Raw genomic sequence first — 25,277 nt, 5'->3', positions numbered from 1 at the left:
AAATAATAAGAGATACAAAGGTATTTTAACTTCCCAACTTCTCCTGGCTACCACCATTGTAGGATGGAAAGTGGAGGAGGAATGGAATTAGAGAAAAAAAGGAAAAAAGGAATAAGTTTCGTGCGCCTCGAGAAAGGTGGTGCGGTGGATTAACGCTTTCACTTAGCTTATTTTTGTCAACAAATTAAACATTCCCAACCATAACGATCCAAACTGGCACTGAGAAGACATCCCAACACCTTAATGTGAGCTGTATTGGAAAATATGACTGAAATGGCGTTGATGTTCAAAACAGAAAAATAATAATAATAATAATAATAATAATAATAATATTAATAATGATAATATTAATAATAATAATAATAATAATAATAACAATGTAAAAGAAGCAAAAAACAGATTGATGTAAAAAGCACTTTGATGTTACATCGCCGAACCTTCATATTTTATTTGATCTGTTGTCAATGCTTAAAAAGTACAAAAGGCAATTCATTACTTATTCAGTACCAAAGCCTATTACATTTTCGTTCAATCAACTATAAAAAGTATAAGCCTCTCATCGTGTGATATAGTCTCATACCGTCCTGAATTTACCACAAAACCTTCCTTAGCTTGGCAATTTGCACATTATTTTAAAGATCTCACTAACGTGCTAAATAACCCTGGCAGTTCTTATCATCATTGGCAGAGAAAAGTCGGGTAAATTTTAACGATTTCAAGTACCAACTGAAAGGCGAGCTTTTCCAGGTACCAGTAATGAATATATTTATAATCATTAATAATTGAATTTCATATTAACTTATAAACCAGGCAGCAATGTATAGATGAAGTGCTATACTCAGCTTTAAAGCTATTTTCGGTGGTCAATTTACGTTACCAACTCAGTTGATAATAATAAATTAACTACAGTGGAAAATCAGTTTAGTAAGACAGGAGAATGAATGAAGCATCTTTAATAATATCAAAGTCATTCCTAATCTTACAGAAATTTGACAACCTGTCAGAAGGCCATCCATGGTTTATTGTTCAGTGACTGAGAAATACGTTCTTCCAAGGTCTTTTTCCTCCGTGTGTCACTGGCAGTCATTTCAATGTACGTAAAACCAAGCTCTTCACAAACCAGTGTCGCTGATGTGGTTTTACCAACTCCTGGGGAACCGGACAGAAGAGCTGCCTTAAAGGACGACCCATCTTAGTCTTTGCTGAAAAAGGAAGCTGTACAAAATAAAAATGCTTACATTTGTGATTCCATTACTTACATACTAACTACATGTATAAATGAGTGTATGTATGAGTTGAGTGAAATAAATTCATCAAAGTTCATTATTTACAGCTCTTTAAAAAAATGTATCTCTGAATGTGGGAATTAAGAAACAATCTGGATTCAGTGTGAAAGGTATTCAGCCTACAGCTAGACAACATTTGCATCACAACTCAGTTTAAGGTCTTCTGTAAAATATCTGCAGATTAAGGTTAGGTTCATCCACTGAAGCCTTTTACTCCAAACAGCTCACTAGTACTTCGTACTGTCTGCCATCAAATTCTTATGATATGGATTATTTAGTATTGTATCAACTAATAATCCCCTAATTAATTTTTTTCTTTTTTTTTAATTCTCTTAACTTGCCTGCTCAATATTGTATTGATATTGTAAGGAGAAATCCTGTCTTGGTCACTTATGGGAGTTAAAGGGTCAAAGATGAAGTCAGCATGAGAGCCAGAGGACTAATCTTGCCAAAGCTTAAATTAATTTCAGTAGCATCAGGTGACTAGGAGAATTGCTACTCCCCCCCCCTCCCCCACTAGTATGGTTCCCCTATCTGGTTACAACCCAAACTTGTTCATCTGCTTTCTCCGACAGTTTGCCTGAACCGTTTGCATACTTGCCCGAAGAGAAGTTACATTTACATGTATTGGAGGGGAAAGCATCTTGACAATCAAATACACGTGTACTCACATTTAGAGGCTGGTTTCTTTCTATTCTTTTCCCACTCTCTCAGCCAGTTCATCAGCTCTCTCAGTTTGCTCTTATCACCCTGCTGACAAATAATCTGCTCACTGCGTGAGGTTGATCTTTGTCTACTCATAACAGACTTGGTTCTCCTGCGCACACACACAAAAAAAATTACCTTTACTGTCAAAATCTTACGTAGATTAAAAGAATAAAGCAACAAAAAACAAAAACACTGTACTTTCTTGTAACTCAATTTAAGTAACACAAACAAGTCTACAGGTGGAAGTACAGTAAAATGATCCAACAGATGAACGTAAAGGTGGAATTTAGAGTAGTGGTAAAACTGACATGTGGGTGACTGGACAGAGGAGAACAAAGAGAATAAGTGACAGATAGAAAGACAGTAATTGGAAGAATGAACATACACAAAAAGAGCAGACAGACAAACAGACAATCTAAGTGACACCATAAATTAAGTAGATGGTAGAAGGGAAATGAGGATGAACAAATTATGTTTACTTATCAGTTTCACACTAGCTTATGGCTCCTATGACATTTTTCTGGTACATGTATATCACATACATATGCATGTATTTTTATGTTATCTGTAATTTTAATACAAAGTCATGTACAGTACCTGGATGCACACAAGAGAAATTATATTCACTAAGTGTAATCATTGCACAATGCATGTAGGATGCTTACTGGTGAGGAAATAATTAATTTTAAGGCATACCTCTGAAGTGTGAATTAAATTTTCAGTGAAGTCATGCTCTTGTGCTAATTGTTGGAAAGGTTTGAAACACCCAGCTTTCAGTGCAGGTGATGATGATGGTGTTTGTGTTGTTGGAGAAGACACAGATCTTTCACTCAGTTGTGACATATCACCCTCAAACTGATCTTTTCCCTGGCTGAGGGACTCCATTGGTTCAGCTTTCTCCTTCTTCTTTGTCTTCTTCTCCACAATTGGTGGTTCATAGCTGGTCTCGTTGCCTGGTTTTGTTCTGACAAGCTCAAACAGACTGTCTCCATCTATTTGTGATGTTCCACATTGCTTAGCCTAACAGATAAGCACCAAAGTTAAAAAAAAAGAAACAAAAAGACAACTACAAAAACAACAACAACAAAGGTCTCTTGCTAATTAATGTTTAGCTATTCAAGGAAGGAAATACAACCTTGAACCAGTTAAAAAGGTCTCCTAACAAGGAAAAATTTAATGAACTCCACAGCAAGAAATATAAGTTTATGCTCATGGAAAAAAAACTATTTTTAGAAGCCAACAACAAAAAGAAAATGTTAAATTTCTACCATAGTAAATTTTTCAGTTCATGTTGGTTTCCTCTATAGACTTACAAATCAATGAATTGTGTTCATTTTGCAAATTTGTGGCAAGTTTCCCAGGTGTTTTAACTGTAAGCCGCACCCAGATTTGTTTTAAAAATTTAGGGGAAAAGGTGCAGCTGCTATGTTTATGTTCACAGTTTTTTTTTCCTCTTTTGAGCTGTACATCACAATGTACCTTGGAAAGTTTACTCTCCCCAGGATCCTGTCCCATGACAATAAAACTCTTTTTCTTGCTCACTGAGTGGGTAACTTTTCCACCATATCTTTGAATCAAATCTGCTGTGTCCTCTCTCTTGATACTTTCCAAGATTCCCGAAATAACAAATGTCAGTCCATCCAAGCAGTTTTCCATTTCCTAAAAATTAAATTATCGAGTGCATGCATAATTCAAGATGAGCAGAGAAAAAAATGAATTCTTCCCTTGAAGGCCTCTTAATACTGTCCAAACTGAAAAGATATAAATGGCAAAAAAGTAAAAAACTCTGTAGATACACCATGAATATTTCAGATCAATGTCAGCATCTGCACACCTACCCCTCCCCCAACCCAACAACTGTCAACTGCTAACAAGTAAGGGTTAAAGTTGTATTAGGGAAGGGGTAGGTGTGCAGTTTCTCAGATACTGACATTGAACCAACATTTGAACATCAACTGATAGTAAAAGGATAAAATACATTTTTTGTTTAACCCTTTAACTCCCATGAGTGACCAAGACAGAACTTCTCCTTACAATATAAATACAATATCATGCAGACAAGTGATGAGAATAAATAAAAATATCAAACAGGGATTATTAGTTGATCCAAGACCAAATTCTCCAAATAACATTACAAGAATTGTATAGCAGACAGTAAGGAGAATTACTTTTGAGATCTTGGGAGTAAAAGGGTTAACAAAAGCATGAATTTTACAATGTTTTTCCTGTAAACTATATCTGCAGATTTTCCAAATCAGCTTTAGTTCTAGTAATCTTCCTTTTAACCTTTGTCTTGCATCTCTCATGAAAATTTGAAAGGATGGAAAACAAACCACAAAGAGCTTTTGAGAGATAATAATAATTTAACTACAGTAAGAAATTAACATGTACAGTAACTTCTCCCTAGAATATCCATAGATTATCCAGCAAACATGTAACGAGAACACTAAAACTTATCAGGTACATGTAGTTGTTATAATGAACTAACAACAAATTCTCATTATTAGTTTACAGAAAAATGTGTAGGAGCTAGAGGGGAGAATTAACAATTACATCTTGGTCTTTGAAACCTACCTGAGGGATTTCCTTTGAACCAAGCATCCTAGGACAATCTCTTGCCATAAAACTACAGAAAACAAGACTTTTTCTTTTCCAATGAGGGTGGAACTTCAACCACTTCCTCTGATTTTGACACCTTTGGTGTTCCTTGGGTTGGAATTTCCTTACTAAAATATTTTCATCCTTTTTTGGAGTAACAGTTTTCTTTGGACTTGGTTTTCAGTCTCTAACTGGAGTTTCTGGAACTGTGGCAGCTTTGACAGCCAGTTTGCTAGCAGGAGTTGTCTTTGGTACCTCCTGAAAAGTCCATGGATAAAATTTGAAGTGAACAAATTTGACATGTATATCAAACATTCTAACAGCTAAGAGTTGTCCAATCAAGGTAAGAGTTGTCCCAAAAGAAATGTTGATAGTGAAAGACACTGCTGCTTTGAAAAATGGAGACAAAGTGGTAACATCTTCCCAGATTGTCAAAGTTAAAATCACCAAGAATGTACCTAAAAGTTTTGCCATTATTGTTACTGTTTTTGTATAAATTCTAGGTACAGTAATGGTAGTATTTTGAGTAGTATTAGTATTGTAAGTTATTTTTTGTTCCAAGTAATGCAACTCAGTAATGTGTATCTGAGTAAAAACCATCTACTGTCATAATAGGACAGGTTTACATATACAACATGTGCCACCAGTTAACAAATTTGAGTGAGCTTTTGGATCTTATATGAAGCCAAATTTAGTCATAAAATTTTACTGTTTCATCTACAAGTACCTTATTCAAGTGCCTAATGACAAGTTGCCTCAACAACATACCATACACATACAATTATATCAGATCCAATCCATTCTAGTATCAGGGTACCAGGTTCAATTAAGGATTAATAGCAATGATTAATTTTGTAACATTATTTAGTATACATGGTAATCAAAAGGCTTACAAACCTTTTTCTTCTCAGGGGAAGGCTTTTTAACCTCAGACTTTGATTCTGAGAAGTCTTCCTTCCTTTTCTTTGATGGTTGCTCTGCTGTTTGATGATTGACATTCCCATTTTCTCTTCCTCCTTTTTCTCTCCCATTTTTATACTCTTCTTTTCTATTCACTTTGGAGTCTTCATTTTCTTAAGACTTGTCAGATCTCTGTGGGAAATGAAAAAGGTAAAAAATTCTTGATTGTTCTACAAGGAACTAAGGGATGATCATTAAGTGAGTTGAGCTCTGGTCATCAAGCTTAAAATTTGCACTCTCAAGAGTGATAAATTTTCTAATTTCTCATAACAATACCAATTCACAGTCAGGCAGCAATGTAATATCAGAAGAAAGAAAGTCCTCACACAAGAGGATATTTATTGCTTGAACAGCATGTTCTCAGAGATATTTTCATAACACTTGTGTGACAGACAGTAAAGAGAGTTAATTTAAATATCTTAGGGGGAAAGGAGTTATCTCTATACATTTCCTAGGGTACTGACAAAGGAGAATTTGATTAACAAACAAGAGCTTAGTTGGTGATCATTTCCTTTATTCATGTGACCTTAACCTTGACACCTGTGTGTAACACGTGCTTATCCAAAAGTTAAAATTTTGGAGAAACCGGAAAAGCAAACAATCCACAGTAAATTTCCATAAATCATCTTTCACCAAAAAGAAGCTCCAGTGAAAGAAGACCATTTAAATAACCTACTTTCAACGAAAAAAGCGATAGATGCATATTAATGTTTGATTCAGGGGGAATATTGTAAAGAGAAATTAGATGCTAGTCAAAGGGTTAAATGTATTAGCATAAGAGCAGTGTGCTATGACAGGTCTAACATTCTCAATGCTTGATGGAAGAAAGGAAAAAACAAACAAACAGACAAAAAAAATTTAGCTGGATAATTTTAGAAGAAGCCAGATGATTCTCCAGAGCAATATCTTATGTTCTAAATGAATACCATTGTTTGGTACTGAAATGTCAAATATAATGAAAGAGAATGATGGATGATACCTCTCTTTAACTTACTGGACCTCTTGAGAAGCTACTTTGTCTGTCTGTTTTGCAGACTCTTTTAATTTGATGGGCACAACTTCTTCCTCATCTGTAGAAACCACATCAGAATATAAGTCAAGTGCTACAATATTCAAATTCTATTTGAGGCAGAGTGGTCTAATGGTTAGTGTGCTGAACCCTGAATGAAGCAGATGGCTTTGTTTTTGTCAGCAAGCTAATACATAAGCAATGTTAAAGGTCATGCGATGTTAAAAAAAACTGACATCATCTTACTGTACATGTACCTCAAGCTCACCTCACATTAAATATTTCCCTATCCAGCCCTCCCACTCCATCAATAGGGACCTTAAGATCCAAGGATGGCGGATGTCTACGATGGTGGGCAGAAGTTTGAATGCATGTCTATCTACTTCCAGTAGTAAATTCCCACTGTAGCTGTGTTGTCTGTGACGTCAAAACAACTAGTCTGCCGTTTCGTACAAAACGTGAGTTGATTACAGTGTTTTTATAAAATATCTTTTATAATTTTGAATATTTTGCGCATTATGGAGTCAATAACATTTTTAATTCATTTGACTACTCTTCTGGGACCTGATTTTAGCAAAAAAACATGTTTTTTTCCTTCTCCACTAAACAGGTCATGGCTGCAGCCGACATGAGTGCCAAGAATATTGCTTAGTAAGTTCTCTTATTCTTTTTACTTCATGTTTTAACAATGAATGTGGTGAAACTCAACATGAATTACCCTTAGAAAAATCTCTCGATTACTTATGTTTGTGATAGTGTCTTGCATATTTGGTGAACAAAAAAGGGTTCTGCTTGCAGTAAAAAAAAAAGGCAAACAACATACAACACAAACAAAAAAAGAATAAGCGCTAACAGTTTATTGTAATTATCTTTAGAACCAACACGGAGTGGACTGAAAAACATGGCAATATTCTTTGTCAGGAGATTCTTGTTCTTGAACCATTCAAGGCAAAGAAAGGAAGCATTGCAAGGGGCCAAATTTGGGATAAATTAGTGAACAATCTGAACAGACTTCAACATCCCCAGCTCACAGTGATGAAGCGATCTGTTAGAGAATGATATATGCTTTTGAGTGACAAATTTAGAGCAAAGATGTAAGATGAAGAAAAGACAAGTGGAATAGATACAGATTTGAGTGACGTTGAAAAAGCACTTGATAGGAGAAAAAGAAGCTGTGGTTGAAGAAACAACACAAAATGACAAAAAGAAAGTTGATAGTGCCAAAGCAGCAGAAATAAGATACAGAGCTCTAGAGAACCTTGGTGGGACACAGAAAAGACAAAGGAAAGATGAGGTAGAGAATGAAACAGCAACAAGAGCAAAATGTCGAAGAAGTGGTAGTGACTCGGTCATGACAGCTGTGGTAGACATCAGCTGTTCTTGGATCTTAAGGTCCCTAATAAGCAGAGTCTGCTAAAAACCCTTGTGTCGAACTCAGTCACATAAAAATATTTGACCATCTTATTCATCATGAAAAATATCCAAAATGTTTTCACATTCACATGAAATTCAAGACAATCACATTTTGAAGATAAATAAAACCCAAAGAAAAAAAATTAAACCAAATTCATATTTTCACTCTTTCCAACCTGTTAATAAAAGCTGTTAATCCTATAAAAATTAAAAATATACATAATTATTCAAAAAAGATGAAATCACAATTCCCGTGAAGATAAAGTCTCCACATCACCTTTCATGTAGAAAGTATCAGGTACCCTCAATAAGTAGACATAATTTCCTTACCTGAGTCCAAGCTGATTGCTCTTCTACTTTTCTTAACTTTTGAACTCTCCTCCTTCTTTACTGATGTGGCTTTTCTGAAACAGAGATGAGTGAAAGAGAACCAGGTTCTGAATACACAACACTGACATCAGTATCCATATTCTCCATACTGTTCTCTAAGCATTTTCTAAGGTGCTGAAAAGGAGATTTTGTTTACTAATCAAGAGCTTCTATACGCCCCAAAATCGTCAGCTAAATTGCTCTTTCGTCAAGTGACCCATGTTTCCTATATTATTAGTATTGCCTATGTTATATATATTTCTTGTTATTTGTATTTCCTTTGTTATTTCCAATCTTGTAATTAGTCATTTCGTTCTTGATGTATTAAGTTCGTAAAACTTTACTTAGAAACCACTGGCAATGGCATATAGATGGAAGAGTTCAGTCCAGTCATCAGGAAATTAAACTCATCTAAAATTTATTGCTGGCATGTAGGTTACACCAGGCTTGTGGAAAAATAGTCTGGGTAAGGTGAAGTCTCAAGGTTTCTTTATCAATCACCTTTGAAGTTAATGAATAATTTCATTTTCCCTTCAGTCTGAGTAAATGAAAGATTAACTAGTACTTGTCAAAATTGTGAAATAAGCATCAGAGTTGTATTTTGCTACTGCTCTGCAGAATTAGTAAGCTGAAGTTTGAACAAATTTGTGGGAAATGCTAAAGTCCTGGATTTCAAACTTCAGTGAAATTTAGGTGGCAGTGTATCGCATCATGCTGTTTAACCCTTAAACTCACACATGGGATTAACAGAATTAGCAAACTGATCTTGGAAGTTAAAGAATGAAGACAAAATTAATTGCTTCAAATTATGGCCTTGTTTAAGATTAAAAAAAAAAGGCAAAACACTGTAATTTATCAGCCTCACTCAGCTACCCTGGCATACTCAGACAAACTATTGAAAATTATACCTGCAAAGTTAGTTAATACACATACCATGTCTGACATTCCAGTCCAGAAAGATACCTTGGGTTCGATATATGTAGTTGAATGAAACTCTTGGTCAAAACATGTTGTAAAATTACCAACCACGTATGCCAATAAATACTAATTTTGGCGAAATTCCGCCGCTAAGAACCGGCTAAAACGACTAATAAACCATTTTAGTATTATAATAGTAATGTGTTAACATCACTCTCCGATGTTTACGACAAGCGACTTAATACAGGAATGACTCCGACTTGTGATTGGATGATAAAAGTATTAAAAGTTAATAAGTTATATCTTAACTCCTTGCTCGCGAGTACTCTTAACCGCGTGTCTCGAAGCCGAACAATGAAAAACCAATGTGAAAACACCGATGAGTCAAACAAGTAAATGGCTACTTACATAACGAAGAGAAGGTAGAGTCTATCTTGTTCAGCAAGGTCGTTCAGCGATATTCCGGCGATGAAAAAGTCATCCGCCGAGAAGCTCCGCTGACAAAACTCATTTAGTCAGTTCAGGCGGACGACCAGAGACTGGAGCCATTCGTGTATTTAACCGCAGACAGGAATGGCTCCAACTCATGCGTATATTAATTTTTGTTTTCGTTCTGGCTAAATAATTTATACACTGAGATGAAAACTGAAAGAGAGATTTATTAGGGTTCTTCTTATGTTGAAGTCTACAGTGCTTGCAAATGAAGCCCTCTTTTATTACTGGAGGGCCATGTAGTTTCTAAGTTTAAAATAATGCAGCAACTGCATGTCACGTTTAGAAAATCACGCAAAGTTGCGTGACTCTGCGACCGATGTTTTTAATTTACAGTATGCTCTGGTAGAGAAATATGGCTTGGCCGCAATCGAGGGAGTTTTTTATCGTGGAAAACTGATTTTTAGGTTATTGTTCACACCAAGGAAAAATCCATTCATCGGGCTCTTCATCTATTTTTGCACAACACCTAAAGGAAGAAAGTCGCGGATTAATTTTGCTTGGTAATTTCTAACAACTCCACTAGACCTAAAAAGAGAAAAAAACAAAATAAACCTAAGAAACGTCTTACCAGTCAAACCAGTGACAGTAGCTCTCGTACGGAATCATGTCGAAGTACCTTGACTGTTTGCAGTGATCATAACTGCACTTATGCGAAATCTGTAGTAGGAATTAACAACTCTGCGTGTATACAAACATGATCTTTAATACGACTGACGTTGGTTGAAATTAAAGAAAATAACAAACGGTTTCACTAGTTACACATTATACAACCTTACAAAAAATAACAAAAAAAAAACAAGACTATAAAAATACTTATATTGTTACGGCCACAGAAACATTACTCAACCGCTCCTAGCGAAAAAAAAGGAAACGGTTATATTACATGATAAATCATGCAGGCAGCACAGAACGACAGAAGGCGGCAACGAAATGACAATAAGCGCTAATGAAACAATAAGTATAATTACAGAGTGAAAAGGCTTAAATAAATGGACCCCATACACGCAAAAAGAAAAAGAGAAGAAAAGAAAAACCAACAAGAAAAAAAAAAATGTCGCACTTAGAACTTACATACCGGCCCCTAAGGGCGGAGTGCATGCGAGGCTCTTATATTATAACTGAATTAGTTCTAAGTGTCTCGTTTAAGAGTCCTCGGTAAAATAAGGTCATGAGATGGACGAAAGCCATTTCGGCGGGAAAGCTCAAACCTCTAAAAGTAGGCAAAGCTTATCAATTGGTCGGGGAGAACTTCAACAACCCTACCAAGAGGCCACGTGTTGCGGGGTGAATTTTCTGCGCTGACAAGGACAATATCTCCAACGGCCAAATTTTATGTGGGGCGAAGTCCATTTCTGTCTGCTCTGGAGTAAGGGCAGATATTCTCTAGACCATTGTTTCCAAAAAATGTCGGCAAGATATTGCACTTGTCTCCACCTGCGTCGCGACAGAGAATCCTCCTTTTTGAAAATTCCAGGGGGCATTGAGGTTCTGATTGCAAAAGGCGCAAATGGCTAGGTGTTAAAGGCTCCGGGTCTTGGGAATCGCTTGAGACTGTGGTGATCGGGCGGCTATTCAAGATACTTTCTACTTCAGCGGAAAAGAGTGGCTAGGCTTTCATCGTCGGTGGCATATCAAACTCATGGGGTACAAATAGTCTTAACATGAATATAGCGACCACGCCCAGTTTAACGCCCCACTCAAATCGAGTGTAATTTTCGAATATTTTACCATCGTGCGAATTCTCTACGGTAATAGCACTCAATGTACCTCTGAAATTTTAAACTATAATATTTTGGCTTTCTATTTCGCTAATTTTCTAACTTGAAGGTAAAGTTTTTCCCCCGTCATTTTTACCTTTTCTCCGAGCGGTTGCGTGAAATTAACAAGGCGTTTTTGATCAAAACACAACCAAGCGAAGGGTCTCAAACGATATCTCTTTTACGCAGGCGCAAATTAAAAATGTACCGCCAGAATCAAAAAGAGTAACAAATTTCCTTTGTTTTGATATGTAAAGTGTCGAACAAAAAGCAGATTTACCCCCGTCATTTTTACCTTTTCTCCGAGCGGTTGCGTGAAATTAACAAGGCGTTTTTGATCAAAACACAACCAAGCGAAAGGTTTCAAACGATACCTCTTTTACGCAGGCGCAAATTAAAAATGTACCGCCAGAATCAAAAAGAGTAACAAATTTCCTTTGTTTTGATATGTAAAGTGCCGAACAAAAAGCAGATTTACCCTCGTCAAATGGCGTTTCAAAACAGCTGTATCTTCCTCCTTTTGATTTTTTCCTGTTTTGTAAGCGTGAAAGCAGTAGGAGAGGGATCTGGAAAATCAGAGAGCGCTTCGGGAATTAATCTGCCATCGTTTACTTACGAGATAAACAGGTAAGATTTGTGAAGTTTGTCGCAGTATGAAGTCTAAATAAATGCCTCTTCTAAGCTTGTTGGCTGTATTTTTCGTAAACTTCCCCGATTAATTTTTCGTTTCAGCTTACTAATCTATACTATTTCAAAGCAATGTAAAGACGAAGACGGAGAAAACCATGAGTCGGTCCTTTCAAAAATCGTAAACAAAGTGTTTGAGCAATCAGGTATACGAGGTGTAATAATCAATAGCCGCATTTCAGAAGTCTTCAGAAAGAAAATATTCAGCCTTCAGAAAGCTGTCAAGAAAGCTAGTAATCGTGGCGGAAGGCAATTAAATGCACTTCTTAGCAATTTGGAAGCGGGCCCTCGGTATCGATTTAAGGTGTATTACAACGAGGTTGATGTGCATCAGCTTAAAGATGAGAATAGCCAGTTAAGGGGAGAAAAAAGAAAATTAGAAGAATCGTTGGTACAGGAGAAGGCAAAGCGATTGCGAGTGGATGAAAAAGCCCGAGAAGCTCTCGAGAAAGCTGAGAAGAAAGGGGCCTTCTACAAGAAAAAATTTATTCAATTGGCCAAAAAAGTGATTAAAAATGGGAAAAAAGGTAGAGGCCCTGCTAAGAAGAAGTTTTATGACTATTCTAAGCACCATCAAAAGAGAATTAAAAACCAACTGAAGGACGAGTGCCAAACTACACTCTCTTTTCTTGGGCTGTACAATTTTGTTGCAACCAAAATTGAAGTCCTTAACACTGAGACTAATCAATATGAAACTTTCAATCTTGTTGGAGAGGGAGAGCTACCATTTACAGAGTCAGACCCAAAGGCCCTTGATAATTATGACATTGATAACATAAATATGTGGCTCTACCTCAAAGATAAATTTAATATTTCAAATGAGGCCTGGCAAGGCTAATGGTCTCCCCAATACATCTTCCATCAAGAAGCGAATTAATGAGCTAAACAGTAAATGGAACTTGAAACCAACACCAGGAGATGCTGAAGGTGTTCAGTTAGGATTTGCAGAAAGTTTGCAAGAGCACATTGTTAGGCTTCAGAAGAATGGAGAAATCAATGATGGAGAAACTATTAAGATCAAGCTTAGCGGTGATGGTACAAATATTGGAAAGCGGCTTACAGTTGTCAACTTCACATTTACTATTCTCAATGAAAAGGATGTGGCAATGGCTGAGAAGGGAAATTATGTACTTGCTGTTATAAAAACTACAGAGACATATCATAATCTGAGAGACAGCCTAGCAGACCTTCAAATGGAAATGTCAAACTTAAAGGAGATAAGTGCAAATAATTGCACCTATAAAATTGAATACTTTTTAGGTGGAGATTTGAAATTTTTAGCACTGGTATGTGGTTTAGGCAGGGCAAATGAGGATTATGCTTGTGTGTGGTGCAAGTGTCCCAGGGAGCAATGGTGGGACACAAGCAAAACATGGTCAATTAATGACCCCAAATTTGGTGCTAGAACTGTCACCGAAATAGCAAGGTTTTCCACTGGAAGGAAATTAAACTGTAAGGCACAACCATTATTTGATTTTATACCTATGGACCTTGTCATCATAGATATATTACATTTTTTTCTGAGGATTTCAGATGTTTTGATTAACTTGTTTACAAGAAAAAAATCCTCTGATAGATTCCCAAGAGATAAATATAAACACATGGCATGTTATGAAGAATTTATCAAAAGTATGGGAATCACTTTTAATTTTAGAATCAACAAAGAGAGCAAAAAGCTGGAATATAGAGATCTTACTGAACCAGAAAAGTTGAAACTCTTTCAGAATATAAAAATTCTGACCTATGCTTGTCAAAACAAAGACATACAAGTGATCTGGGCTAAATTTATGGACATAATTGGTGATTTGAGGCTAGATTTTACATCTGAAGAGGGTATTCTTGAACTGCAAAGAAATAGCAAATCATGGTTTGAGCACTTTCTCAAAGTTTACCAAGCAAAAGATGTCACTCCCTACATACATGCACTATGTTATCATGTTCCTGAGTTCCTGTCACTTTATCAGAACATAGCATATTACACACAGCAAGGCTTGGAAAAATACAATTATAATAGAGCTTCTAAAGATTTCTTCAGATCCACAATTCACAAAGGGGTTGATGCCCTCAAACAACTGTTTCTGAAGAAAAACAGGATTCAGTTCCTGGAGGCAGCAGGTTATGAAAGGGTTTAAGAACACCTACAACGATGAGCTCGTATTCAATGATTGGACTTCTTTGTCCCAGCCGATACTAAATAGTTCCTGGAAGTACATAGGCAAAATCTTCAGCTACATTTAAAATTCTTTCATCCCACTTCAGCCCCAGATATGAATCAAGCACCCTATTTGACTCCGATTGGTAAACTATCTTCCCTCGTTGAAGAACGCCGGGCAAAACACTCCCAACACCTTCCATGAAAACATCTTGGTCAACATTAAGGTCTATGTTTATATCAGGGTCCTCTCGCCGTCCAGACCAAAGCTTTTTCTTTATTTCACGAGCAAGTTGGCCATGGAACGATTCTTTTCTATCCTCTAGAGAGTTTTCCGAGGGAATGAACAGCTTTTCGCTGCGAACAAACGGAAAATATCCAGATCCTCTATCGGCCCTCAAGGGTGTCCATTCATCGAAGCATGTGAGCCAACGTCATGAATTTTCAACCTCTCTTGTTGATTTTGTCAACCTCCCTAATCTCAATATCATACAGTTTTGTATCTTTCTATTGTGGATTCGCCTTTCTAACGGGGGTTTATGTCAAGTATTTGTTGAAAAATCGCTTTGCTTTTTTTACTTCCCTCTTTAGCCTGTCCGCCATTTTGAAAATTCGCAACAGAGAGCATGTTTATGCATCACGAAGGCTTAGTGGTCGCGTACACCTGGAACCGAGAAAAACAAATGTTCGTCGCGCTGTGGAAAGAGTTTGATATGTTGCGTTTGAAGCAATGCCTGTCGAATCTTGCGTGTAGTGCGAATACAGCGCTCCCAAACGCCTCCGTAATGTGACCCATATGGGGGGTTGTACATCCACTTGATATTCTTCTGTAATAGAGCTTCATGGATTTTGTTGTGATTCCATGCTTTGATGGATTCCCTAAGTTCTCTCTCGCCTCCAGTGAAGTTGGTACCATTATCTGATCTGATCTCTTTGACTTGGCCCCTTCTCGCTATAAATCGTCTTCATGCCATCAAAAAAGAATCCGTTTCCAAGCTGTGTACGACCTCTACATGTACCGCACGGATAACTAAGCACGCGAAAATGACTTCAAATATTTTCACAAGGCTTCGATCACGGCGCACTTGGAAAGGACCAAAGCAGTCAATCCCAACAGATGTAAAGGGTGGTCGGTCATGGGTCAACCGATCAACAAGGAGGTCAGCCATTTTCTGTTCGCATACTGGGCCTTAGCGGCATTGACAGTCAACACACTTGGAGAGTACTCTTCTTATGACGGAACTGGTTTGGATGATCCAAAACTTCTCGCGCGCCAAACTTAAGACAAACACTCTGCCAGAATGCTCAGAAAGCAGATGATAGTGCTCAACTATGAGGTTGGTCACGTGGTCGTTCTTGGGTAGGATAATCTGATGCTTGGCTCCAAATGTTGTGGACACCAGGCTCAATCTCCCACCAACACGCAACAAGTCATTCAGTAAGATGGGGTCCAAACTTCGAAGAGAGCTACTCTTCTTAACGTACCTTTTATCTTCACTCTTGTTTAGCGACTCAAGTTCTTCCTGAAAATGGAACTTCTGTACACTCTTAAGGATCTCTAGTTCTGCGCATTCCATCTCGTCAATGGTGATCAAAGACAGAGAGCTGATGGGGACGGTTTCAACCGACTTCACTGGTTTCACACGCTTTGCAAATCTTCGCAAGTTTTCGCGGTACCGTAACAGCCACGCAACTGACGTTTTCAGTCGATGCCAGGAAGATGTTCTGTGAAAGTACCCAACCAAAGAGTGAACAGACTCAGATATCGGTGCCAAGAGACCTTGCCGTCTAATTTCACCTCCGGATCCCCTTCTGAGATAGTAACGGGCGACGAAGGGTCCTGAGGCCAACCTTCTTCCGGCTTTCATAGGAACTCCGGCCCCATCTTTGGAAAGTCATCAAGGCTTCGGCGGTCGTCCCTCCTGACGCATAATCACCGGGGTTCACTGCACCTTCTACATAACGCCACTGATGAGGGGTTGAACCATCTCGATCATTGCAATTCGGTTGGCAACGAACATGTGAAAGCGTGTACTTTCATTCTTCATGTAACGAAGAACTGACATGCTGTCTGTCCAGAATACCGAATCAACATTCAGTGGCATATCTAACTCTCTCTTGAGCATCTTGTCCTGGCGTACAGAAACAGTCGCGGCTGAGAGTGCTAAGCGTGGAATCGAAACGCTTTTCAAGGGCGCAACGCGCGATTTGCCAAAAAGGAAAGAACAATGGACCTTGCCTTCATCGCTGACCAAGCGGTGGTAGGACGCTGAGCCGTAGGCAGCCTCAGAAGCATCCGAGAAATGATGAAATTGGCTTAATCTGACTTGACCAAAACCCGCTGGCTTCAAACAGCGACTTATGGTAAAAGCTGAGATCTTTGGAAGGTCCGCTAAACAATTCTTCCAACGTGAGCTGTACTCATCTGAGATCTCATCATCCCACACTAACCTTATGCGACGCAGTTCTTGCATAATTTTTTTCGCATTGAGTACGAAGGGTGCAAGGAAACCCAAGGGATCAAAGATACTACTGGCCATAGACAGGATACCTCTACGCTTGTGTGGACAGGAGTTTATACAGACTTTGAAGCGAAATGAGTCGGTCTCCACACACCATTGCACTCCAAGAGCTCGCTGAACTGGTAATTCGTCCAAGGACGTTGCAACTGTTGCTGATCCATTTGGTTATCTTAAACCACCACGCGAAAGTAAGGCTCGTAAACTGTCAAAGTGCTGAATGGCGTCTGCTTCGGAAGGAAGGGACTTTAAGCAGTCGTCCACAAAAAAATTCCTTTTGACACTGTTAATGACGCTTCGAGGGAAGCTGTGCTGATTATCTTTAGCTGTCTTACAGAGCGCAAAATTTGCACAAGCTGGCGACGAAACGGCTCCAAAGAGGTGCACGACCATTCGAAATTCTTGCGGTTCACGTGTCAAGTCGCCGTTTTCCCACTAAAGAAACCTTAGAAAGAAACTGTCGCGGTCTGGAACTGTAACTTAGTAGAACATTGATTCTATGTCAGTCATTACTGCTATCCTGTTTTCGCGAAATCTTGAAAGAACTCCCACCAGAGAGTTAGTCTGGTCTGGGCCCTTGTATAACATGTCGTTGAGGGACTTACCCATGAATTTGGCTGAGCAGTCAAATACGACCCGAATTTTTCCCGGTTTGTGGGGATGATATACTCCGTGGTGGGGTATATGCCAGGCTCTGCCTTTTTCAAGGCCATTGTGATCAGGGAGCACTTTACGTGCGTAACCCTTAGACACGATGTCTTCCATGAAGGTTGTGTAATCTTTGTATCCATAAGTCCATATCGGGTTCTCCATTAGGGAAAATTCCCAGCAACGAGCGAACGATAAATAAAGCGAACAATTAATTCGGCTCTATACTTAAAAACCACTCGGTCTTGTGCGGCAAGATTGGGAAATTTCTTCCACTGAATGATTAGTAAATCTGTTCCTTCCCTGATCGAGCTGGAATAAAGCAAGACAATGGGAAATAACAATTCAAGAATGACATCGGTAAGGAAATTTGCATTTTAGTCAGACTTACAGGTTACAGAATTACGATTGACTTGACTTCAAAGGCCGTGTTTTTCATATTTTTTCGGACTGCAAGAGGACACAGTTACTAACACATCGTTAGAGAAAGATTTATCACAACAGGACCTTTAAAAGCGAGATTACAGCATATACACTGTGAAAATGTAGAGGCAAATTGTTAAAGTTACCGTCGCATATGACATAATCTGACATTTTACTGATGAATAGCGAATCTACTGGCGAATCTAAGATTTGGTTTTAATGCATTCGAGTAACCTCTGAAGACGGTTGCCAGTAAGGGAGGTAGGGGAAGGGGAAGGGAAACACATTTCCCTTTCGGAAAATGTCGATCTTCAAAAACCTTAGAAATACCACCGACATTTTAAGGCAAACTGAGTGCGTTTTAATGTTTCATTATTTTTACAAAAAATGTTCTCCATTTCATCAAAATGATACCAGATTAGTTAAAAGGAGTGACAATTATGTATTCACATAAAACACTGTATTTGAAGACCTTTGATATATCATGGTGCATTTTAAATGTTATGTTTGAATTTTGTGTTTAAACAAAAATTAGATCCGCAAGAAACAATTTTCAGGGATGCTATCTCGCAGAATGCTAAGCCTTGCATCGAAATTCATTAGCTTTTTTCATTAAATGGTCACCAGTGTCAAGCCTGACATGCAAGCTTTCAGTGTCATGGCAGTCCTTATAGATCTTACATGCTGGCAGTGTCTTGGCAGTGTGTGTCTTTAAATAGCTATATACTTCAATTAAAGAGTTCGACACAGTAATGAGAAATATTTATCCGTCTATGTATGCAGCTACTTACTTTTAACAGTTCAAGAAAACCCCTAAGCGTTCTTTAAAGATGTAACTCCTCCGACAATTGAGAGTGCAGATGACAAGTACTCGGGGATTTTATAAAAAGTGAATTTGATCTCGTCTCAAACAGTACTTCAAAGGCTTGCGGTCACATCGACCGATTATAATCCTGACATAATCCTAAGGGTTGTGTTCCACATACGGTTTTTGCTAAGCGAGAAGATATATCATTTTATTCACGGAAATTTGAAGCCGCACATCACAGCTTCACTCCAAGAATAGACTTAAGAGCGTGTCCACGAGAGCACCAGGCAGTCGTGCTACGTGCCATCCCACCGATATCAATGAAACGTTGCCAGTTTAAAGGGTCTACCCCAAAACTAAAAAAAAAAAAACTGGTTTCTGTTTGGTTTTTTCCGGGGGGAGATAGACCACTCCCTTTAATCCCGCTTAATAGCAGCTGTACCCTCTCCTGCAGTCTTCGTCTAAATTTTGCAAGGTCTCTCCTTATCTTCTGCCTTGTTCGGTCAGTTTCGACTTCTGAAGGTAGATCATCGGCATCGGCCTCCTCGTCCTCATTCATATTTACAGAGAGGGACCTCGTCAATAAACCAATTTTTGTTGCGGCAGATCACCTGCTGAAGTATCGAGTGATTTCCTGCTCTATCAACCGGTCAGTCGTAGACCAAATTTCTGGCTGGTGTCGTCTCTTAAACTCGATATTTGGGAAGTCACATTAGAGGCGGTTGCGTTACAAGTTTCCTCCACTGCCCAACACACGTCTAGGATATAATTTTTTTGTTGGCTGCTTTTTGTGTTTTCCAAAGAGCCCATCCAAAGTCCACCTGGCTAGTTAGGGATTGTTCGTCAGAATTTTACCTGAGGTCCGTCCTTGAACGTGGCCATCCCCCATAGAATTGCAATGAATGGTCTTCGTCTATTTCCTCTTGATCTTATCATAAGCGGATTTTTTTTTTCAGCTTCACTGTGTTTGTCTTTGTTAGGGTGCTTTTGGATGGCAGTCAATGACTGAAACGTCTCGATACATTCTTCCTTTTAGCAAGAATATCTCGCTTTCATGTTCTGTCTGTGACGGATTAGATATTGTTCTCGCCGATACGGCGGTTGCTTCAATTTTGCTTTTTCCTCGCGCTGCTATAAAACAGTTCATACATTGACCGATAAATAAAATATTATGAAATACCGTTCAGAATTTACCTTTTCTTTTCTGCGTGCAAATCAAGGGTTGACAAAGTTTTTAAAACACTTGACAAGAATTTCATGGGGTTCACCGCGATAATTTTCGTCGGCCAGAGTAAAGACGCGCCATGCGAGGCGTCATCGCCCTCTAGTAAAATAATTTTCCAAAAGTATATGTGGAAAGCGTGATGAAACGCACATTTTTTTTCATTATTGTGATCAAAGCCCAATGATGTACCTAAATGGGTAGTTACGGTATCAAACCATTGATTATGACAGGGTGAGCTAAATTTTTCTGTCGAGGTCGACGTGACTTCACATTAAAAGCGTTTTTGACGGAACAAACTAGTGAGCATCACTGCGCGAACTGAGAGAGTAAAAACTTGTATTTATCTCCCACGCGTTTCGTCTGACAAGAGTAGACTTCATCAAGGATTTTTTCAAGTAGGGTAAATGAGCTTGTTCATATACAAAAAGTAAATAAGTTGTCTCTTATCTCGTGAAGCTAGTGGATAGAATTCGCCAGGTACGCCCACGGTGTTGATATATGTGTGACATTTTCCGTTACATGTACGAGTCCGTGATCCGTTTGAGGGTCACGGATTTAGTGTAAATATTTGACCCCTCAACATCACGTAATGTCCATAGTTTACAGAGGTCTTAGAACGTTTCATTACATGGATTTGCCTTCTGCGAGTAGAAGGCTAAAAGCGAATTTCTCAGGCGTAATTGCTTTTGATTTCTCAATTGATGTTGTCGCAAACACAGTTTTTGGGAGTCACGAAACAAAAAAACTTATCAGGACCTAGCGTCATGTTCTAATGGAAATAAATAGCAAATATAAATACATCCTCTTGAGAGAAAAAGTTATAAATAACAGGGGTTCTCTGAAACAAATAGTGATGGAAAAGGGTTTCAGTTCTGGTCAATATTGACTTTTCATAGCCTATTTCCAAATCTGAGGGAACGCGCTGAGAGAATAAAAATATAAATGTGTGATAATGCAAGGCAGAGAAAAAAAATACAAATAAAGAAAAAGGAGCAAACATAGGAACCCGTGTTGCAGCGTGCAGATATCTTTTGAGCCAGACCTACACACCTAAGCCCGACACCACTCCAAGAAACTCGAAAGAGTGCTGTATATAAACTGTCTCGCACGTGCACGCAGGAAAGGCCATGACAATCGGCGAAAAGAAAAGCAAATGCAGATGATATTTGCAGTCAAAAAACAGGAAAATAAGATAACAGAAGGATTTCCCGTCATCCGCGGTATGGAAGAGCCGAAGTTGTTACACACAGGAACTTGTACGTCAACAAGCACGCGACATGACTTTAAAATCTCCTTTCCTGTTACAGTTTCCTCATTTTTTGTGCGATAATGATAATAGACGATCAAGATATAGATTAATGAATGTTTTGTTCTGTACAAAAGCCCTATTTCCTGATTTTAGCAAATCTTCACAGTAATAAACGACAAGAGAAAGAAACGCTACGATTTTCTCATAGAGTTTTCGCCCACATGCATCTTTCCAAACGTGAAATTTTCCATTCCTACAAAAAATCTCGAAAGTTTTTCACATTTTTCACCTTTCTTGATCAATCATCTTGTATAAAGAGCCAAAAAATGTAGGTTTATTCGGTCAAGTGACCGCCTAAAGCAAGAGGTGCGTGACAGGTGTAGTTGAGAGAAACTTGTCACAGTCGCAGATTTTAAAAGGCATCCAAGACAAAAATGCGGTAGCGCCCAAATCTTTTTTTGATGATTTTCAGAGATGACATAATGGATTATAAAGGGGAATCAAGATTAGTGTTGAAGGGGGAAATATTTGACCTCAAAGTTGTCAATATTTGGATAAATTGAAAAGTCTAAAAAAGCAGGCGTTTCTTTACCTCTGTTGATTGACAAGCCGTCAATCAAATTGACTGATACTTGCGGCGGACATTAACTAAGGATGGAAAAATATGTTTGCAAACGCTCAGAATAATTGGTTAAATACTATCACAGTGAGAGCTTCATGCATTTTACATTTTGAAGCGATTTCCTTGGTGAAGACCAAGAAAAAACCGGGGGGGGTGGTCTATCTCCCCCCGGAAAAAAACAAAACAGAAAACAGTTTGTCTTTTTTAGTTTTGGGCTAGACCCTTCAAACTGGCAAAGTTACATTGAGATCGGTGAGATGGCATAAAGCACGACTGCCCGGTGCTCTCGTGGACACGCTCTTAAGTCTATTTTGCCTCGATTGGGCTAGCAATGTTTCTTTACACATTGCACTTGTATTCTTAACAATTGGTTTATATGTAAGCGTGCGTCCATCGAGATATGAAGTACGCGGGAAGTTTGGAGAGCACGAAAGATGCGTAAGAGTTGCTCGAGGCGTAACCGATAGAAATTTTTCTTCTCGAGGGATTTGTTTGCTGACGTCATGAGCGTGCACCATAGGAATGTGAAGCACGCTCGCGCAAATGAAATTTACGCGCTATGTTATAAACGAAATTGATCTCGCCAGAGGGAACATCTGCCTTAAACAAACTTTGGGAAGGCGTGTAAACCAACATTTTAAGGGTTTGTTACATGAAACATGCACTAAGCAAACAGCTTATTAATAGATATGAACATTTTTCTCCTTTTGAAAATGTACATACAGGCTAATTCTTAATGCCTTCATCTGACATAATTATTGTTTACTAGAGAGGTTTAGCTGCATTTCCAAGAAATTTCGGATCGATTATTAAATATAAATGAGTGCAAACATATTACCAAAAAAAGAAAGCTGGGGGAAGATGGCGTCAGAATTTCCTGAGAATCTTGCAAGCTGCTAAAAGCATTTTTTATTCGCTTTTTACATTCCAGGATTACCCAAGCAACATGATTTTTAGAGTTGATAAAATATTATCAACAGTTCTCGGAAAATAGATCGTAAAGCGATGCGGAATCGAAGAACAGCATGGAAATCTCAATGAAGAGGATCAGACAACCTTAAAATTTCTGCGAGCTACCATCTCATTCATCTCGAACGCAAATGACATGTGCGCTGATCTAACAAACGCTGCCTTCATTATATCGCAGCCAGGGAAAGAGTTTATCATTCAAGCTGGAAATGGAGATTGGGAGTTTTTCTTTTTAGAGGACGCAAAGGATGTTGTACATGGCCACTGTGTTCGTGAGGGCCTCAAACAGTTTTCAAGTAGTAAAGACTGCAATTCCTATTTCAGAAACCTTTTGTCTTGGTGGTCACAGTCACCAAATACCGACGTTCGTGGACCATTAGCCCTGACCTGTGAAGTTCAGGAACCCACGTCCAATGTTAGTACACCTCTTTAGGTTACGGAGGAAGAAACTCTTAAAACTCACTCAACTGATGCCTCGAGTCTTACAAATAGTGCCGACTAAAGACGTCCCTATTTAAATTTAAAAGGGATATTTGCTCCAGATACTAAATAGAGGAGGGCATTGGGGTCTATTCGAACTCGCAAAACCGCAGAAGAAATCATCCAAAACCGCAAAAACACTAAAAGTTGTTTATAAAACGTGAAATACTTCGAGATTGCTTATGAGTTGTTATGACAATTTTTGAAGATGAGGATTGAAAAATCAATCAGTTGTCATTGCGAAGGTGTTGGTAGTGCGCCGCTCATTCTGAAGGCACAATTAGACGACTGTTTGAAGTTGGTCACAGCAGATAGGTGATTGCAGCAATACCAAATTGACATATCATCTCCAAATGATAAACGGAGGAAGCGAACTCACTAAATCTATCCTGCTAGCATAGTTTTTGAGTGAAAATTGCCAATTTTTTATTGCAGAGAGCCTGAAAACGGGTGTAGAAAATGATGTTTTGAAATACGTATTATATCGCTATTTTTCTGTGATTGACATCCACAGCAGACTCAGGGTGAGGGGGGTTGGGGGAGGTGTTCCTCGGAGTTCGAGGTAAGGTTATGCTGCCCACTTCTTCAATACTGATTCACTGACTAGTGATATGATTCTTCCTTTTAGATCACATACAGTAATGACATTCCATTCATTTTTCCTTTTAAGGACTACCGAAGTATCATGATATCCTACTTTAAAAAGATTGGGTCGATGTTCCTTGGAAGAAAGATTACCAAACGATGTGGAAACGAAGGACAGCATAAAGATCTCGAGGAGAAGCAAGCTGCCATCTCGTACATCTCAGAGGCAACCAACATGGGAGCAGATCTTTCAAATGCTGAATTCACTTTTTTTACAATCAGGAAGAGAGTTTTTCATTTAGGCTGGAATTGGCGACTGGGAGTTCCTTTTTGTAGAAGATCCAAATAATGAAGTTCCCCTGACAGCACATCTGGCCCTGCCAATCGAAACGGTAGACCCAGAAAAGCACCAGGACGAAGAAATGGTTTGCTGGCCCTGCCGTCTGCTGTTTAAAAAAATCTCTGTCCTGCTACATATCGACGAAGAAAAAGATGAAAATAAAGAAAGAGGCAGATTTTGTTACTACCTTGATATTATAGGTCACAAATAACTCTATAATCTATCAGATAATTTGAGTTTATTAGGTGTCAAAATTTATTAAATTTTATACCGCTGTCAGAAACATATCCATAGTCTTTGGCTGGTCATCTTTCGCCTTTCCCATGAAAGGTGTATTCATTTTATTCACAATTGATGCCCTTTAAGAAGTCTAAAGCTTTTCTTTACACGTGTATCTATCTTTTCGATTCGGGGAGTACTCTGAATCTTCAAGATAATAAACAATATTCCATTCAAAAATCTTACGGTCTTACTCGTCACCCGTGATATTGATATCTAATCTAGTAATATGCTTGTTAAATTGGATTTAAATTATTTGACGTGGGTGTGTCTCTCGCCGTAATGTGTGAATTTGCACCAAACACTCCACCATCGTTTGATTAATATGTGTACGCTCTTTTTTAAAACTGAATCTCTATCACAGTTACTTTGGGTTTCCTGTTATACCAAAAATAAAATCAAAAACACAAATTCAAAAGAACAGAATAGGTAACAAAGGCTAGGAAATCAACTGAAACAATTTTTTGTTTGGGATTCCTCGGTACTTCAATATTTCCCTTAACCCTTTCACACCCAAGATCTCATTAGTAATTCTCCTTACTGTCTGCCATACAACTCTTATGATGTTAGCTCTGAGAATTTGGTATTGGATCAACTAATAATCCCCTAGTTGATATATTTTTTTCTCATCACTTGCCTGTTTGATATTGTATTGATCAGGTAAGAAGAAATTCTGTCTTAGTCACTCACGGGAGTTAAAGGGTTAAGTGAGAAAAATATTAGAACCATGCATTACTGCATCACGATGAATAACAAAATTTACTATCGTAAACAGAGT

General features: G+C 38.3%; 2 protein-coding genes across 2 annotated transcripts; one reads left to right on the top strand and one right to left on the bottom strand.

The window, feature by feature from the left end:
* Positions 1 to 416: 416 nt before the first annotated feature.
* On the bottom strand, positions 417 to 15,268 carry LOC113678022 (uncharacterized). Its single transcript, XM_089210089.1, is given in 11 exon segments — positions 417 to 1,215; positions 1,958 to 2,103; positions 2,691 to 3,014; positions 3,474 to 3,653; positions 4,569 to 4,631; positions 4,633 to 4,727; positions 4,730 to 4,850; positions 5,490 to 5,665; positions 6,085 to 6,092; positions 6,547 to 6,622; positions 15,163 to 15,268. Coding segments are annotated over 10 exon segments (1,173 nt in total). The 3' UTR covers positions 417 to 1,215; positions 1,958 to 2,079.
* A 2,475-nt stretch (positions 15,269 to 17,743) lies between these two features.
* LOC113671088 (uncharacterized) lies at positions 17,744 to 24,679 on the top strand. Its single transcript, XM_089210390.1, has 3 exons — positions 17,744 to 17,879; positions 22,778 to 23,230; positions 23,966 to 24,679. The coding sequence occupies exons 2-3, from the start codon at positions 22,952 to 22,954 to the stop codon at positions 24,227 to 24,229; spliced, it is 543 nt and encodes a 180-aa protein (XP_089066516.1). The 5' UTR covers positions 17,744 to 17,879; positions 22,778 to 22,951; the 3' UTR covers positions 24,230 to 24,679.
* Positions 24,680 to 25,277: the final 598 nt, after the last annotated feature.

Source organism: Pocillopora damicornis, chromosome 6 (genome assembly GCF_964200805.1).
Source record: "Pocillopora damicornis chromosome 6, jaPocDami1.2, whole genome shotgun sequence".
In the NCBI taxonomy this organism is placed as follows: Eukaryota; Metazoa; Cnidaria; class Anthozoa; order Scleractinia; family Pocilloporidae; genus Pocillopora; species Pocillopora damicornis.
The sequence above is the reverse complement of the archived record's forward strand: the minus strand, read 5'-3'. Positions and strand labels throughout refer to the sequence as shown.

Excerpts from the sequence above, each read along its gene's own strand:
- LOC113671088 (XM_089210390.1), top strand. The coding sequence starts at position 22,952 with ATGTGCGCTGATCTAACAAACGCTGCCTTCATTATATCGCAGCCAGGG. Across the intron at positions 23,231-23,965 it reads TTCAGGAACCCACGTCCAAT|GACTACCGAAGTATCATGAT; the intron begins GTTAGTACACCT and ends TTTCCTTTTAAG.